Source organism: Macaca fascicularis, chromosome 11 (genome assembly GCF_037993035.2).
Source record: "Macaca fascicularis isolate 582-1 chromosome 11, T2T-MFA8v1.1".
Lineage (NCBI taxonomy): Eukaryota > Metazoa > Chordata > Mammalia > Primates > Cercopithecidae > Macaca > Macaca fascicularis.
In genome coordinates, this window is record NC_088385.1 from 132,520,915 (window position 1) to 132,540,150 (window position 19,236).

General features: G+C 41.7%; 1 protein-coding gene across 3 annotated transcripts in view; it reads left to right on the forward strand.

The window, feature by feature from the left end:
• Positions 1-19,236, forward strand: part of TMEM132B (transmembrane protein 132B) — a 470,175-nt gene that overhangs the window by 166,483 nt on the left and 284,456 nt on the right. For all 3 annotated transcript variants that reach the window (XM_015431809.4, XM_074008385.1, XM_065525023.2), the window contains exon 2: positions 591-1,482. In XM_015431809.4, coding sequence (XP_015287295.2) covers positions 591-1,482 — 892 coding nt within the window. The remainder of the gene's footprint in view (positions 1-590; positions 1,483-19,236) is intronic.

A 19,236-nucleotide genomic window follows, 5' to 3' on the forward strand; every position in this document is an offset into this window, starting at 1 on the left:
TGGTGAACGTCCCTGTAACCTGTGTGCATTCTCGTTGGTATTTCGGAAGGAGAGTTTTCTAGAAGCAGGAACTCTTGAGTGGTAGCTTCACTCTCTTTTCAATAAGAATTATAGCGATGTCATCATGTCCACATAGATGTCACTTATAGAAGTGATAGAGAGCAGCATGAGTATCAAAGTAATAAGGTACTAACACGTCACATACAACAGTGCAATGCCTGATTGGTAGACTTGGTAGATACGCAACCTTTTGTCTGTGGGGTAGATGAACAACGATGACGATGATCTTTTGAGTTTATGATTTTGCACAAACAGCAGAAGCAGTGTTTTCCCTTTAGAGAGATAACTGTTCAGCACCAGGACTATTGGATCGGTGGTAAATGGGGTTCCTTCCCACTCTGTGCTGTATTTTTGGGAAGATCCTGAAGACCATACTTTATGTAATTACAGGGCTTTCACTGTGATGAGACCTGGGGGAGAAACAGTGGCCAGTGGGTGGTTTGTTGGGAAGGTGGGTGGAGACTGCATTGCATTTATTTCATTACATCTCAGAACACAGTTTTATTCTTTTGCTTTCCTTTCTTGTGCAGTGACAGAGAGTCGAGGGATTGTGGATAGCCTGCAGAAGTTTTCCTCGCTCCCTGCTTACCTCCCCACGAGCTTGCACATCTCCAATGCAGAGGAGTCGTTTTTCCTTAAAGAAGCCAACCAAGACCTCACAAGGAACTCCAGTCTGCAGGCCCGGGTGGAGCCATTCTTCATCTACCGAGCCAGGACACCCCCTGTTATCAATGCCAGCTATGGCCCGTTTTCAGTGGAGAAGATAATCCCCCAGGAGCTCCTGTTGACATCTACAGCCTTTGGAAACATGGACAAGTTTCCTTTCAACTGGAAATTGAAATCCCACATCCTCGACAGCTCCATCTACTCCAACAGACCCAAAGTGCAGACCTTGTTTTATGTCACTGGCATGGGCTGGGATGACAGCGACCTTACAGAAGATCTACCCTGTGTCAAGATGTTTGCTTTCCCTGAGGCCAGGGAAGTGGCGGCCAGCTGTCGGCTGCAAGGGGCCCCAGGGCTGTGTGTGGCTGAGCTGGAGCTGCTGCCCGAGTGGTTCAGCTCAGGCCTGGACCTGGAGCCAGAGGAGGAGATCCCAGCCCTGCTTGGGGGCACCGCGATGGAGCTCTTCTTCACGCTCTACCCAGCCGACAAGGCTGGCCAGTGTCCTCTGGAGGAGGAAGGCAAGTGGGAGAACAATATCCACTCGGGCCTGGAGAGCCCCCAGCAAGTGTTTCCAGCCCGAGAGAGGATTGGGAGTGTGGTGGTCTACCCAACCCAAGATGATCTGAAGTGGTCCCTGGTGAGCTTGGACGAGAATGTGGTCATCTCGGTACCTCTGAATCTAGTCCGGGAAGGGGACACGGCCACCTTTTTGGTCTCTCTGACCAGTAGCTCTGTGGCAGACCAGTTCACTCTTAGGTAAGAGGCTTTGCCAGGTGGGATGGAACAGAAGCCAACTGTTAGTAATCAATGAATTGTCAATTAATAAAATGGGTGTTGATCATTTGCTGATGTCAAAAATGAATACAGCTGGTCATTAAAGTGGTGAAACAGATTTTATTCAGTAACTATGGACAGTAGGTAAAAGAGCTGAGCTTCATTACAATTTGTGCAGAGGTGATTCGTGTGTTTTAAAGGAAGGATGAGGGATGGGGAAGAGTGGAGTCTCCATAGAGCCAGAGAAGCGACATAGTACAAAGGGTTGGGCAGTGTGAAGCAGTGAGTCCAGCTGCGTCTGCTGGCTGGCAGTTATCAAAGTTAGGATTTTATCCTCCCACAGAGGCTGGGAGACAGAAGTCCTGTCCTTCCTGATGATTCTGTTTCAGAAGAATGGCTCTCAGGTGCTTGGGAGAGATGCTTCTTAGTTGCAAGAGACAGATATTTGCAGTTGTAAACCCTTTCTCATAAATACTGTAGGAAAGGGAGGTCGGGGCCTATCATCAGGTGTGCATTGGTGGGAACAAACATGAAATTTCCCTGGCCATGCTGAGCTTTCTTAAGCAGGTATTATAAGAGGTGCAAAAGTGATCCTAGGGAGCTAGACTTACACCGCTAGAAGCCATATTAGAGTTTGATCAAGTTTCTTCGCGTGGAGGTTTGGATGGAGTTGTCATGTGCTGAGAGTTCTGCAGTTCTCAGTATCCAGTGTAGTGAGAGATTGAAAACATGAACTAGAGACCCACACAAGACACTAGACCAGGGGTCAGAAAACTTCTGGAAAGGGCCAAATGGTAAATAGACATCATGGGCCATGTAGTCTCTCTGGTGATGACTCAACTCTGTTGTTGCAGCATGCAGGCAGCCATAAATGAATGGGTGTGGCTGGGTTCCAATAAAACTTTAGTTACAAAAACAGAAGGTTGAATTTAGCCCAGGGGTCATGGTTTGCCAACCCCTGCAATATATGATCATGTTGAAGCTTGAGTAGTAGAGACCGTAAAGTCTATAGGAATTCACAGATGAGAGTTGTGTGTGTTGCAGTGGGCGGAGAATTTTTCATTTTGAGCTAGATCTTGAAGGATGAGTGGAATTCGGGGGCAGAGAAAGAAACAGTTCAAAATTGGGGGAAACAAAGGCCAGCCAAGAGACTGAGACAACATAAGTATATTAAAAGCAAGAATTTAATATAAAGAACCATTAGCTATGTACAAAGAAATGTTAACTAGGTAACTGAAAAGTCAAGAAGGCATTACTGAGGTACTGGGGAAGAGGCAGCTGCAGAAAGCGGCTATCCTCCCTTTGGCTGGGAGAATAAGGGAAGTTAAAAGTTTCAAAAACTTGGAGCTTGGAGCAGGGACCCTGTAGAGCAGAAACTAAAACCCCTGAGAAGTGGGCACAGCTTGTGCTGGTGTCACCAGGGCTAGGAGTTATAAAACTGGTTCTTCAATAGTTGGAAATACTGCAAACTGGATTCATGTGCTATTATGGAAGTGAATTGCAGCTGCTGTTATGAAGCAGCAAGGCTGGGTGCCACTCATCAGAACAAGAAGCAAATAGGAAGTCAATGGAAAGAGGAGAAAATTCCTTCTCCCACCTTCCACCTGCCAGTCTCCCTCTAGCAACCCCTATTGACAGAACAAAACAAAGATCCTGCTGGCATCTATATTTTCTGAAGGCTCCCCCAAATAAATCTGTTGTAAAACCAGGATTAAATACAACTGTTCTAGAACTCTGCATTCTAGACTGTGAGGTTCAAGTGTTTCTTCTTCAGGAAGACTTTTAAGGCTCTCACATGATAGTCTGACCTATCCCTGCCCTGTATGATGTGTCAGGCAGAATCCTAGAATGCTACATATCAGTGGAAACCTTGTAAATGAATTCCAACTTCTAAATATACTAAAGAGCTTTCTAAGACAATTTCTTTCTCTGCAGTAAATAATTCTTTGTTAAAATGAGTCAGCAGCCTCTATCTGTATGATGAAGATTTGGTTTTAGGATCGCTAAAAGTAGGGGACTTCTATGTGCTGGGGGGACAAGCCTGTCTTTTCCTAATTTTGCTCACAAAAATGGATATCAGTAGGAGACAGTGGTGGCTTTGCCATATACCTGCTGTGTGTCCTTGGGCGAGTCACTTAATGTCTCTGGACCTTAGTTTCCCCGTTGGTATGATAGGGATAGTGATGAAATCTATCTCCTGGGGTGGTGGTAAAGATTAAATAATTTAATAAAGTTCTTAAAACAATGCCTGGCAAATTGTGAGTCCTCAGTGAATGTTAGCCTGTGGTTGTTTCCCTTTCATTCAGGAACTGGGTGTATAAATTCCAACATAAGCGAACCTTGCTTTACAGATACAAAGAAGGAGAAGTGGGGAATTCATTGTGAGTCCAGCATGCTCCTTCCAATCCTGACTGAGGATGATCATGCCCTTTTGGAGTTGTGCTTATTCAGATGCCCACCAACAGGATTCCAAGGCTCTGGGAGATCCCAAGTGGGTTTTGTAGCCTGGAAGAAGCCAGGATTCTATTTGGAGCCTCTTGATTTAGTCTTTGGCTGTTACTGATTCAAAACTTGGTGTGGACTGAGCCCTGTGCTAGTTACTCCACTGGAAGGGGTGGGGTGGTCTAAAACCAGTTATTGGCTCTCATAGAAACTAGAGAAACCTGAAATCCAACCCCATAGAGATTCTTTTAATATAAGGCGGTGCCATATGTTTGCTGTAGACCAAGAATGGCCAAGGGATGGCTTCACTGCCCCTGCCTCTTAGCACTTCCTCTACCATGGCAGACATTACCAATCAACTGCAGCACTTCAGCACTCCCTCTGTCATGGAGGACATTGAGCCTACCCCTTCAGGCAACCCCTATCACTGCTGTGGGGGGTTGGCACATAAGACTAAACTTATTTGCTACTCCTGATGTAGAGATAATATTTTGGATGTGAAGTTAGAAGAAAAGGAGGGCAGATGGTCTGGTGGTCAGCAAAGCCTTGAAGTCTGGTTGGGAACAGCATTTCAGGCCAGGCAGTGGCATACACAGCGTTAGCTAACATTCATTGAGACTTAGAATGATTCAGCCCGTGTGGTAGGTCCATTACAAGAATTAACTCATTAAACTCTGTCACAAACAACTGAAAGAGGCAAGTACTATTATTATTCCCATTTTTTTGAGGCACAGAGAAGTTAAGTAGCATGTCCAGGGTCACACAGGTAGGGAATGGTTGGTGTGAACCCCTGTGATCTGACCCTAGAGCTTGTGACCTTCATCCCCACAGTTCACTGCCTCTAACAGACAAGGAGGGGCACCAGCCACACCCCTAGCTGTGTGTGGCCCAGTCAGGCCAGAGCTGAGGGTTAATTTAGGGAAGAGGAGATTCATTTAGGAATGAGACTAGAAGAGGACTCAACATCCAGACTGTAGAAAGCCTCAGAGTATTATCTTCTTGGTAGGTAGAAACCCCTTAAGTATTTTTCTTTTTTCCCCAAGAAGTTAATTTTAGAACTGAAAGGGACTTTAATTCTGACTTGGTCTTGAAAAATCAAGCAATGAACTGTCAGCCTTCTGGAAATAGCATCCCTGGGGCCTTTGGAATTTGGATTGTGAGTCTGCAGCCCTCCAGCAGCGTCTTCCTTTAGGGAATCCACTAAGATTTTAGATTCTTGGCCTTTGGAGTTAAAGCGACAGGAGAGGGAGAGGACCAGAGGAGGCAATTCAGCCAAAGGATGTTCCCAAATTCCCAAATCTTTGTTTAAACTTTAGCTGTGGGGCCTTGGTACTTACTTAAAGGAAAAACATCTACTCAACAGTTTGTAAAACTGGTGGCAGTAGCCAAATTCAGCCCACAGAGGTGTGCCTTATTTAGCCCACCTGGCGTTCTTTAAAATATTTAAGACAGTTACCAACCTTTAACAATTGGGAGGTTTTATATACCATTTTCTTTGAAAATTTTGAAGATTCAGCAACTTAGAGCTAGCTGGTTGTAGTTCACCGCCTTTAGATGCATCATAAATTGTCTAATTCACCCCAGTCCCTACCACTCCCTTTTGTCTCACACCTGGCCCGTTTCACTCACATATGTCACCCATCTGGCTCCTGAGGGTATTTGAATTTTGAAACCCTGATTCAGTACTGGGATAAAAAAGGATGCAGTGCTAAAAAGGGAGTTTAGATTTTCATCTATAAAGGCAGGCATTGCCAATTCATTGTGCGTGTTTGTGGGAGTCAGAAGTGACCAGTGGGTGCATCACGGGGAGTGAAACCACCCTCCATTATCGTTGGCATTATGGAGTGAGTTAGTTACTTCATGTAAAGCGCTTACAAGAGTGCCTGGCACACTGTAGACACACCAGTACTCTTTTATGCTATAATTAATATGTGTTAATGGATACTGTTAATTCGTACTTTTAAATTATCATGTGTACTTGTCCCAGGTTCTGCATTTACCCTTTCCATACATTCCCTCACTGTGTTATCACAGCCACCATGCAAGGTAAGTACTAGTCACGTCCATGTTATGGCTATGGAAGCTGCGACTCTGAGAGCTGAGCGGTTACCTGTCTGAGGTCATGCATTGGGGAAGTGGTGGAATTGGGGTACAGGCCTGCATGTGTGAGTTGAGAGCCCCCACTTTAAACCCCTCTTCTGGGCTCTTCTGCTTGTGTGGATGGGGACTGATCTTTATTCACTATTAAAGCTCTCTGGGTCAGCATTTAGATTACTTATGAGGCTTTATTTGATGGCCAGAGAAAAATGCATTGAGATTGTGGAAATAAATGAAGACCATCCACATGAGAACAAACAGAGGAATATTTACTCAGAGCTTACTGTGTCAGTGGGGGTTGGCCACCAGCACTTGCACTGGCAGAGACTCAAAGGCAGGCAGAGGAATGAGAAAGCTTCAGGTGTGCTTGGATTGGAGGGTTTTGGCCTGGAGGAGCTGGAGGCGGGATAGCTAGAAGCAGACATTTTGTGTGATGGGCTTGGGAGCATATTTGGCTTTCTCTGGTTGGCCCTGAGTTGGAAGCAGAGGTAGAAAAGAGAAGAGGTGGGCGTCTTTGACCAGGTTCTGACTATTCTAGGCTGATTGCTGCAGAGGTCGTGGTTTGACTTCCTGGCTGCTGCAAGGTGGAAGGTCAGAGTTTTATTGTTATATGCTGTCTGGCCATTGTCCATTTGTATATTCAGTCTCTCGAAATAAGATACTTTTCTTAGGCCTCAGGGAATGTGTTATTTCCCAACGTAACTGATTGTCTGTTTTAATCATGTCTCTTATGAATGAAATGTGACACATTTCATTCTGGCTCAGATGAGGACCCAGATCAAAGCGTGAATGTGCGCAAGATTTGCTGAGATCTAATTTTAGAGCTGGAGACACATGGAAAAGAAACAGATGTGTAGCATTCCACGTGCCATGCTGCTGTTTCAGACTGCGCAATGTAGAGGGGCCAGTTTGAACAAAAATTAACTCGGTGATTCTCTAATACCAAGATAGATCCTGTGCAGCATTAGCGTGTACATCTCACTCGTGCCTTGAAAAACCTTTCAGCAAAGGCTCACAAAGTGGTGTTTGGAGGGGCTGGGGGCTGGGGGCTGGTGGCAGGGAAGTGCTAGGCTGGAGTTGCGGCAGGTCTTTGCTACACTTCCAGGAAAGTTTGAAATATTATGAAATTCTGCCCTCTCCAAATATAGTATCTCTGGGGCTGAGAGAGATCCTGGGAAGCTTTATCTCTGATTTATTCAAATAGGGTTTTCTCAGCTCACACAGAGAGCCTCCTGGGCTAACCTTTCAGCCTCTTAGACAGTGGAGCCCAGTAGTTAAGAATGTGAACTCTGAAGCCAGACTGTCTGGGTTTGAATCCTGACTCTGCCACATTCCAGCTGTGTGACTTTGGGAAAATTACTTAACTCCTCTGTGCCACAGTTTCCCCATCTGTTAAGTGGGGACAGTTTATGCTTTAAGTGACTATTTATGAAGTGTCACCTTTGTGGTCAGGTCAGACTCTTCCTTTAAGTTGGAAGCCACCTTCCTTCTGAGTGTTCAGGCCAAACACCCAGTAACCACGATTGATTCTCCCTATTCTCTGACACTCCATAGCTGAGTCATCAGCAGTTTCTGGAGTTCTTCCTCTGAAATATAGACTCTTATCTACCTCCACTGCTATGACCCAGGTCTAAGCCAGCGTCCCCTCTGGGCTGGACATCTACAGGAGCCCCCTTGAGGTCTCCCTGACTCCATTTTTGCCCCTGTAGTCTGGGTTAAAGGCTCAGGCCACCATGTTGCCTAAAAGGCCCTGCGTAGTCTGGACCTGTTATCTCCCATAACTTTTCCTCTCCCTCCCTCAGCAACAGCCATGCTGGCCCACCCCCTTTTTGGCCTTTAGGCATGCTCCCAACCAGGGCCTCCCCACCGGCTTCAATAACTCACCCTCGGCTTCCTACTTAATTCTGCACCCCCGCCCCACTGGGCCCCTTGCCCTGTCCTGATTTTTTGACCTACTTTATTTGTGTTAATGACATAAGATATCATTGTTTATTGTCTGCTTTTTCCTGCTAGCAAGTGATCTCCATAAGGGCAAGGACCTTTGTCTCCTGTACTTTTGATGTATCTTAAGGATCTAGAACAGTGTCTACCACATAGTAAGTGCTCAATAAATACTTGTTGAATGAATGAATATATCCTAGGTATTTTGAGGCATTGTTCCCGGATAAAGGGAACAATGGCAATGGATGAATGAATGGTCAAGATTGTATGAATTCCTGATGTAAATAAATAACAATTTCATAAATATTGAAAGTTAGGACACATAGGGGATGCAATTCTGGCAAAAGTTTCCTCCTACCTGTAATGTGATAACTGATTCATCACCTCTAATCAAACGATGGGCTATGTCAGTGTATTCTAAACTTGAGTAATTCATACACCATCTTTGAGTTTTTTTGGTCATATCAGATACCACCATGTGCCACCTTCATAAGTTAAATCATGTACCTGTGCCTTCTGTGCAGTTTTTATTTACTCTTTTTCTTTAAATCAAATCACATTTTAAAACTCATAGGAATGCATTTAAAAAGGAAACCTAACACCTGGTACCATAAATGGAAACCAATATTACTTATTAACATGAAAGGGTATTATAAAAATAAATTAACATAAAATAGCAACAACAAAAAACAATGCCATTCAGTTCCAAGTAGGCACCATCACCTGCTGAAGGCCGGGGACCTGTGGCCTGGTCTCTGTAGAAGAAGAAGAGCATGTGCTATGGAGAGGCCAGGGCCACACTGAGTCACCACTGAAAGTCATCAGAGGCTTAAAGGAGACCTGGATGGGGATGTTTGTCTCCTCCAGGACTTGATGTTATTTAAGGCCACGCCTGTGTATCAGAAACATGTGCAGACCCAGGACCCATGTCATGCCCTGGGAAACCTGGCTGATGTTGACTTTCTTATCCATGAGAAGACAGTGCAGCCTTAGTTGCACCCCAGGCATTACCGGCTGGTTAGCCTCAGTCTCCCCCATCCCTGGGTTGGAGGCAGAACTCTGTTGGGTGCATTCTCCCGGTGCCCTGCAGGCTGCCAGCTCTATGTAGTAGTCTTTGATTGTACAAGTGTTTTCTGGTCATCTATTATGTGTGGCGTATCTTTGGTTTGCCCTTCTGATTTCCTTCTTTCTTTTGAAATCAAGCACCCATGCTCCCATCCCTAATCAAGTTCACACTCTCTATAGGGGGAGACAGTAAACATACAAATAAATAGAAATATACACAATTAAAACCCATGCTAAGAGCCATGAAGGAAACCACGGAATGCAAGACATTTTCATTTTGTTTTACTTATTTTAAAATTTTTTAGCTTTTTATTTTGGAATCCTTTTAGATTTATGGAAAAGTCTAAAACTTCAGTTTTCCTTAATGCTAATATCTTATGTAACCACAATACAAATACAAAAACTAGGACATTAATGTTGGTATATTGTCACTTAACAGACATTCTTAAAAATTGCCAGTGGTCCCACTGGTATCCTTTTTCTGCTCCAGGAACCCCACAGCACAGGATTGTTATATCTTGGTTGTCTCCTTCATTCTGTTCTTTACACTTCTTTTCATTTTTTTCTATGACTTAAACACCTTTAAAGACTGCTGGTCAGTTATTTTTGAGAAAGTTCCTCAATTTGGGTCTGTCTGGTGTTTTCTCATGATTGGATTGAGGATGTATATATTTGGCCAGAAACTAGTGAAGTGCTCTGTCCTCCTCAGTGCACCATATCAGGAGGTACCTGATGTGTCTTCTCAGCAGTGATGGTTAAGTTGGTGTCTGCCCAGTTTCTCCACTGTAAAGTTGCTGTTTCCCCCTTTGTAGTTAGTAATAATAACACCTGGGAAGATTCCTTGAGATTACACATTTATCTTGTTTTGCATCATCCTTTTGCTCATAACTTTTGGCATCCATTGATGATTCTTGTCTCAAATGCAGTAATTTCTAAGTGAATGACTTAGAAGTGAATATTGTGGAAAAATCTTGGCTCTTCCTGATCACTTCTTATTTGAATTTATTTTGTGAGGCAAAGTAGCAAACATAAAAGCCATGTTTGCTCATTTCTACTTGCCAGCATAATTTCACAAAACTCCTGACTCCATAGTGACGTGCAGCTCTCCGGAAGGATGCTTTAAAGACAAAATAGGATCGAGCACATGGCCCCCTCATCTCTTGCTTGAATCACTGCATTTCTTAATAGATAAATGATCCTAGTCCTTGCCTTTTCCTGCACATAAGATAATACCTGACAGGGTGAATGTTTATGCTTCTACAATCTATAACCAGATGTGCTTAGTAATCTATAACCAGATGTATTCCTACACCCAATACAATGAATAAAAATTATGCAAATATATTGCAATTTTATTATGTTTTTTCCAATCTATAATATACCTTAGCACTGTTAAATATATACTACTATATGTAATCTATAATATTCTTATAACAATCCTGTTAAGATGTTATATTGTCTACAAAAAAGACAATGTTAAAAAAAACCCAGATCATATTAGTAAAAAAAATAGATATGCTCCAAATAGTATTTTCTGATAAATAGACAAATATACACTCTGGGCTCAGTGCTCGTTCCTTATGGTTACAACTAAAGACCATGAGCTTCCTAAAAAAATAGCCTCCCTAACTACACGAGACAATCAACACTGATTTTATAAATACTAGACAGTTGATTTATGACCAAAAGAGAAAACTTGTAAGAAAAGTAACAAATGTCAAAAGCCATGTTTGGTCATTTCTACTTGCCAGCATAAGTTCACGAAACTCCTGACCCTGTGATGACTTACGACTTTTGGGAAAAATACTTTAGAAACAAAACAAGGCCGGGCGCAGTGGCTCACACCTGCAATCCCAGCACTTTGGGAGGCCAAGTCAGGCGGATCATGAGGTCAAGAGATTGAGACCATCCTGGCCAACATGGTGAAACCCCATCTCTATTAAAAATACAAAAATTAGCTTGGTGTGGTGTCACGCGCCTGTAGTCCCAGCTACTTGGGAGGCTGAGGCAGGAGAATCACTGGAACCCAGGAAGTGGAGGTTGCAGTGAGCTGAGATCATGCCACTGTACTCCAGCCTGGCGACAGAGCAAGACTCCATCTCAAAACAAAGCAAAACAAAACAAAACAAAACAAAATAGAACACATGGCCCCCACATCTCTTGCCTGAGTCACTACATTTTTTAGTTGATAAATAATCCTAGTTCTTGTCTTTTCCTACATGTAAGATAACATCTGACAAAGGGATTTTACTTCTGCAATCTGTAACCAGATAAACTTTAATAATCTATAACCCGATTTACACTTACTCCCTAAACCTTGATGTAATTTTACACACACTGAACCTCTACAATCTGTATATGTTATAAAGTAAAAAACTGTTTCAAAACAGTCTGAAACAACCTCTCCAAGAGACTCCTCCTAGACTATAGTCTTCAATAAGACTGTACATGAAACTAATTTTAATTCCTTAAAAACTTAATTGTTTTCTTTAGTCGACGATATAAAGAGGTGAACTGGTAGCAAGTAGACATCACATTGGACATCGTTAAACTTTTACTGCCTGGTGCTGGAATGAAGGAAGGTGGTCTGTGTGCTCAGGGGGTCTGGAAGGCTTTGAGGAAACAGCCATTCTTGACCTGCAGCGTAAAGTAGCAATGCAAGGTATGGTGTAAGTCCCTGAGGAAGTGGTGTGGGTAGGAAGTGACGCCAGGTAAAGGTCATCAGTGCAGTCCACGGGGGTAAATCAGGGCAGGCCTCCTGGAGGAGGAGGCTGTGGAGGATGGGCAGGTTTTGGATCAATTAAAGGAAAATAGGAGAGGGTATGTGGATAGGGCAGTATGATCAAAGAACCTGGTATGCCCAGGAAGCTCTCGAGAGGCAAGTTTTCCGAGTGATTAGAATCAGTGAGGCTTGGGGTCAAATCTCAACTCCCCTCCTTACTGGCTGTGTGACCTTGCACATGTCACTCCACCTCTCTGAGCCTTGCCTTCCTCTCCTGTACAGCGAGAGTAGTAATAGCACCAGTCTTTCGGGCCGCGAAGAGTAAATGAGATAAGGAAGCTACCAAACCTAGCGCCTGGGAGCAATTTGACTGTGATGCTTGGTGCCAGTCTTAGTGGCGTCTGAGTGGATTCTGGAAGCTGCCTCAAGGACATACTACAGGGACACGCCCACTGCCCAGCCCACCCTCAGCAGCGGCTCCCACCCCCTATGCACGTGTCACATGCAGGGCTTCCCATGAGGTTCTTACATACGTTGTCATCACTCATCCTCAGGACAGCTCTGGAAATGACTGGTTCCTCCATTTAGAGATGAAGAAACGGACTCAGAAACGCTAAGTCTCTTGACCAAGGGTCACACAGCCAAAGAGTAACAAAACCAGGACCCCAACCCAGATCAGCCCACTTCAAAGCTCATGCCTCTCTCATGATCCCCCATTTCAAAGGTTAATAATCTTAATGCATAGTTTTTACATTTAAAAAAACAGCTACCTATTTGAGGAACATTCCCCATGTGGCAACACAGATTCGGGCTTTGTTAGTCTCTTTTCCCAAATAAAACTCAGATTTTCCTTGAGGAAAGTGTACAGAGACACAGATGCTCTGAAAGCTGCAACCTTGGAGCCCAGATCAAGCCAACAGCTAAGAGCTTAGATTTTGGTAGAGCTTGGAAACGAGGACCAGGAGTGTTTCCCAAGCCAACTGTAACCTGCACATCGTGCTTAGCTGTCACTGGTTCCGATGTTATCTGCTGCATTTAGCGGGCCTGTTTCTGTTAATAAGAACATGTGCTTACCCCCCAAATCTGCCTTGTTTTCTCTCCCAGTTGCATTGGAGTCTGTGAGCTCTGATTGAAGCTGGTAAGAAGTGAGTGTAAATTTCAGATGCTTGAAGAGCCTGTGCACAAAAGTAGATTTTTACCTGAACTGATAACTTTTATCTCAGATCACAACTTTGGAAAATTGGAGTATACCTAGATTATGGTGGTGGCCAGTAACTTAGTGAACACTTAGTTTGTACCAAGCCACACTTAATGTGCCATGGCCTTAGACCCTGCAGTCATGCTAGGAGGCTGGAATGATTGTTTTTGAGCCTGTTTTACAGATGAAGAAACAGAGCCCCTGCCTCTGCCTGCCTGCACCTGCTGCCAGGTGTGTGGTGTTTGTTGGCAGGGCTACTTGTCTGCAAGTGGCTGGGGCATGACCTTGGCTGACCTTGACAACCAGCATCAAGACCTTTCTTTCCTTCTGCTCAGTGCTTCCCTGTGCCTAGGTGCTGACTCCCTGATTGACATGCTTGCAGGACGAGGCTCTGTCACACCCCTGACACCGAGTTCTCATTCTTCAATTATGCTCTCCTTGTACTTACATTTTGTTTCTTTTAGAGTCTATCCCAGTAATTTTATTTCAAACGACCTGGAATATTGTTTTTTAAAAAAGAAACCCCAAGGAGTTTTATACAAGCCCTGGATAATGTACATTTTTTAATGTGGTAAAAAGCAGTTGACATGAAATTGACCCTATTAACACATTTTAAAGTGTACAGTACAGTAGTGTTAACTACATGCACACTATTGGATAGTAGATCTCCAGAACTTGTTCATCTTGCAGGACTGAAACTACACTCACCACATAGCCATGTCCCATTTCTCCCTGCCGCTTGGCTTCTGGTAGCCACCATTCTTGAGTTTGAGTCCTTTAGGTGCCTCATAGAATGGAAACCATGCAGTATTTGTCCTTCTATAATTGACTTATTCATCTGTGACTTTTGAAAACATAATTTTAAAATACACAAGTAATACTGTAAAACAATAACCTGCAACAATACACACAAGGCCAGCATCCCTGTTGACAACCCCCTTCCAGTCCTGATTGCTTCCAAGGGGGTAACTGACCCATTTACAGTTTAGTGTTGAACCTTAAAGAGCACTTTCTCGTGCCCTAATCTTTTTATCTGCTCGAAGAGCTCTGTGGTAAGTTAAATAGTCATTCCCCCGTCGATGGGCGTTGGGTTGCCTCCAGTTTTTCACTGGCACCTCAAGAAGTGCTGCAGGGAACATCCTTGACTCTGCCGCGTTGAACACAAGCATTTCTCTGGGGTGGAGGCAGCAGGGTAGAGTGGCTCAGAGTTTGGAGCCTGGAGCCAGACTGCTGGCTCAAATCCGAACTTGACCATCTGTAAAGTACCAGTTTTAAACTTAAGTGTAAATAAAGTTAAAAAATGCAGTCTCAATTGAACAAGGGTCCCCAGAGTTGCCAGCGCCAGGGTGCTTCACCATCCCTTACTGATCCCCACAACCCTGCCCATACCTCTGTGAGCAGGCCCTTCATGAGACCTTCTGAAGCCCTGATGGATACAGTGGTGTGTCAGTTAGCACAGCAGTAAAGAAGGAAGCTGCCTGGGTCCAGCCTAAACCACCTTTAAGGCTTGGACCTGAGAGTGAAGGTCTAAGAGCAAGCAGTGTGGGGTCTGCCTCTCCGTTGGAAATTTAACCCTATGAGATAGAACTGGCGGTTTTCAGTGCCCAGTAGTGTTCTTTGGACATGAGTGAAATAGGGTTGGTGGCACCACTAGGACTTTCTGTTCCAGACTTAGAATATTGAGTGTGTGTGTGGCAGGCACTTCGCTGTGTGCTTTTTATCCATCCCTCTTATGTACTTCTTTTCAATGATCTTCAGAGGTAGCAGAATGAGCATCCTTACCTGTTACATGAGGACACGGAGGCTTAGAAAGATAAGTGACTTCCTCAGAGTCACAAAGCCAAGAAGCTAGGGTATGAACCCAGGTCTTTCCATGCCCAGAATCTGAGCATCTCACTACTATACTAGGCTCAGAGAGGCCACATCTTGAGATGGTTTAATATTCATTAGAGGAAAATGGATAAATGAATAGCTACATATTTATACAGATGAATACAGATACAAAAATAAATTCATGTCTCCGTGAATAATAATAAATCTCCAAGATTTAAGGCTAAGTGGAAGAACGAAGCAAATTATTAGCTCATACCTACAGCAGCATACAGTTTAACACATGCAATATATTAATAATTCTATTTTTTGTATGTAAACACATTCCTGTTTGATCAATGCATGTAATATATGTGGACATCATAAACACCAGAATCAGAGGACTGGTTATCTCTGGGGAAGGTCAAAGGTTGAAGGGTATCTAGAGAAGTTCAACTGTATCTGCATGTTTTATCTGTTAATCTCATTAGTGGGAGACATGGGTATTCATTTTATTCTTCTCCATACTCTTTTACATATTGGACATATTTTATATTTTTCCCATATTTTATCTTGAAAAATTTTAAACATGACAAAGTTAAAAGAAATGTATTATAAGAATCCATATACCCACCCCAAGAATCCATATACCCACCCCTTAGATTCACCATTAATATTTTACTGTTCTTACTTTACTACATACCTATCAATCCATCTCTTCATCCATCAGTTCATCTTATTTTTTGATGTGTTTAAAAGTAGTTTGCAGACATCTGTTCACTTCCTTACAAATAGCTCAGTATGCACATTATTAGCTAGGATTTGATATTCATGTGATTTTGACTGGAATTACATTGACTGTGGAGATCAATTTGTGGAGAATTACCATTGTAACAATGTTAGGTCTTCCGATACATGAACATGGTATATTTCTTCGTTTATTTACATCTCCTTTGATTATCTTTAGCAATGCTTTGTAGTTTTCATTGTACAGATCTTGCACATCCCTTGTTAACTTTATTTCTTAGTCTTTTATTTTTTAATATTATAAATTGACTTGATGACTTTATTTTCATTTTAAAATGTTTTGTTGCTAGAATATAGAAATACAGTTGATTTTTTGTGTGTACTGAGGTTGTATCCTGCAAACTTGCCAAATTCACTTATCTGTATCTTTATACTTAAAATATGCCTTTTGTAGACAGCACACACTTATGTCTTGTGTTTTTTATCTGTTTTGATAATCTGTATTTTAATTAGTATGCTTATTCCATTAATATTTAATATGTAATTTCATTAATGTGCTATTCTATTAATGTTCAATATAATTACTAATGTTATTAGATTTGGGGTTACCACTTTATTATTTGTTTTCTCTTTTTATTTGTTTGGTATTCCTCTGTTCTTCTTTTCCTGCTTTTTTTTGGCATTATTTGCATACTTCTAAGAATTCTAGTTTAACTTTTATATAGGCTTTTTAGCTGCACTTTCTTGCAATATATTTTTAGTAGTTGCTTCAGGAGTTACCATATACATGCTTAACTTTTCACAGTCTATTTTGAGATAGACTTTCCATAAAATGTAAATTGTGGGTCCATTTAACCATCCCATATCCTTTATGTTAAAGTTATTTTGTGTAATTACATAGATACATGTTAAAAACCCTTGAAGAGAATATTATAACTTTTACTTTACATAGTTATATGTATTATAAAGACATTAGGAAGAAAAAGCAATAGTAGCCTTTTGCATTTATCCACATTTTGCCATTTCCGATGTTCTTCATTCCTTTCTGGGGATCTAAGTTTTCATTTGTTATTTCCCTTCAGCATGTATGACTTCTCTTGGCAATTTTTTGAAGTCCATATTTACTGGCAATAAATTCCTTTAGTTTCTTTTATCTGAAAATCCTTTATTTCATTGTTATTCCAGAAGAATTTTTTTTGCTACTTGTAGAGTTCTGAATTGGCAGTTTTTTTCTTCCAGCTTTTTAAAGATATTGTTCTACTTGATTTTAAAAATTATATTATAGTTGTACATATTTTTGGGCACTTGTGATATTTTGATACATGTATATGATGTGTAATTATCAAATCAGGGTAACTGATATATCCATCACCTCAAACATTTATCTTTTCTTTGTGTTGGGAACATTATAATTCTTCTAGCTATTTTGAAATATATAATAAATTATTAACTATAATTTCCCTACTGTACTATTGAATACTAGAACTATTTCCTTCCATCTACTGTATTTTTGTACCCATTGACAACTTCTCATCCCTCTGCTTCCCACCCTCTGGTAACCTTAATTCTACTCTCTACCTCCAAGAGGCCCACTTTTTTGTTTTAAGCTATCACACGTTAGTGAGAACATGTGGTATTTGTCTTTCTGTGCCTGGCTTATTTAACACTTAACATAATGGCTTCCAGTTTCACCTATGTTGCTGTAAATGACAGGATTTCATTCTTTTTATGGCTGAATAATATTGCAGTATGTGTATATATATGTGTGTGTGTGTGTATGTATATGCAGCACATTTTCTTTCTTCATTCATCCATTGATGGACAACTTAGATTGATTCCATATCGTGGCTACTGTGAATAGTGCTGCAGTCAACATGGGAGTGCAGATATCTCTTTGATATGATGATTACCCACTAACAATGTATGAGTGTTCCTCTTTCTCAGCATCCTCACCAGCATTTGTTATTTTTTTTTTTTATTGTCTTTTTGATAATGCCATTTTAACTAGGGTGAGATGGTGAGATGTTTTGATTCCACTTGCTTTTAACCTCCATTATTTCTAATAAGAATTCTAATAAGAAGTCTGCCATTAATTGAATCAGTCACCTGTAGGTAATGTGTTGCTTTTCTTTTGCTGCTTTTAAGATTTGCTCATCGGCCGGGCGCGGTGGCTCAAGCCTGTAATCGCAGCACTTTGGGAGGCCGAGGTGGGTGGATCACGAGGTCAGGAGATTGAGACCATCCTGGCTAACATGGTGAAACCCCGTCTCTACTAAAAATACAAAAAACTAGCTGGGCATGGTGGCAGGCGCCTGTAGTCCCAGCTACTTGGGAGGCTGAGGCGGGAGAATGGTGTGAACCCGGGAGGCGGAGCTTGCAGTGAGCCGAGATCGCGCCACTGAACTCCAGCCTGGGCGACAGAGCGAGACCCCGTCTAAAAAACAAAACAAAACAAAACAAAACAAAAAAAGAAGATTTGCTCATCTTTGCCTTTCAACAGTTTAACTACAATGTGCAGAGGCAAGGCCTTTTAAATGTTTATCCTGCCTTGGGTTTGTTGTATAGTTAAATTTGTACATTTATGTCTTTTATCAAATTTGGGAGAGTTTCAGTCACTATTAAAATATTTATTTCTGACTCATTTCCTTACTCCTCTGCATCTGGAATGTCAATTACACATATACTAGACTATCTGTTATTATCTAACAAGCCTCTGAGTCTCTGTTCATTTTTTTCAGTCTTTTTTTCTCATTCATTTTACTTTGAATAATTCTATTGATTTATCTTCAAATTCATTGATTCTTTCTCCTGTCATCTTTATTTGGGTATTAAGTCCACCCAGTACAATTTTACTTTTAGCTATTGTGGTTTTCAATCTAGACTTTCCATTTTGTTCTTTTATTATCACTTTTATTTATTTGCTGAGTTTTCATGGCTTTTTATTCATTAAGAGCGTATTTTCTTTTACATCACTGATGACAGTTATAGTTAGCAACTTTAAAATGCTCCTCTGATAATTCTAACATCTGGGTCATCCTCAGGTTAGTTTCAGTTGATTGTCTTTTCACTCTTGAATGGATCTCATTTTTAAAAATCTTCATATTTTGGACAATTTTTTATTGTATCTTGATTACTATGAATGCTAAGTTGTGAAGACTCTGGATTCTTATTTTTGATTTTCCAGTGAATGTTGTTTATTTTGTTTCAGCAGGCGATTAATTTCGTTATACTCAAACTGCAAATCTCTTTCTTGGATCATAAGTACAATCTCAGTACGGATCTTTTGTCTTTAGCTGACATGCTTTCAGACTGATCTGCATATACAAGATTCAAGATTCAACCACAGATTTTGACAGGTAGAATTTGAGCATTCTCTCTTTCTCTTCCATGATTCTCTCATCTCTCTTTGGCTGCCATCTTGGACTCAGTCCTGTGGTTCCCTACCTCCCAACGCCTGGAAAAAACTGCATTTTTTCCAGGTTAATGCTCTCCCTGCACCCTACAATAATAACTGCATTATTCTCCAGGTTAAATGTGACAAAAATGGGGCAAATTCTTCCGTAGAGTGGGTCTTCCTCTGAGTATGGACTCCCCTCCATGATCTACTTGTTTCTGTTTACTCTCTAGTGCCTTTGGATAACTACTTTAAAAATTATGTCTATAGAGTTTACATAGGACCAACTATAGTATCTCACTCAATCATTACCAGAAATAG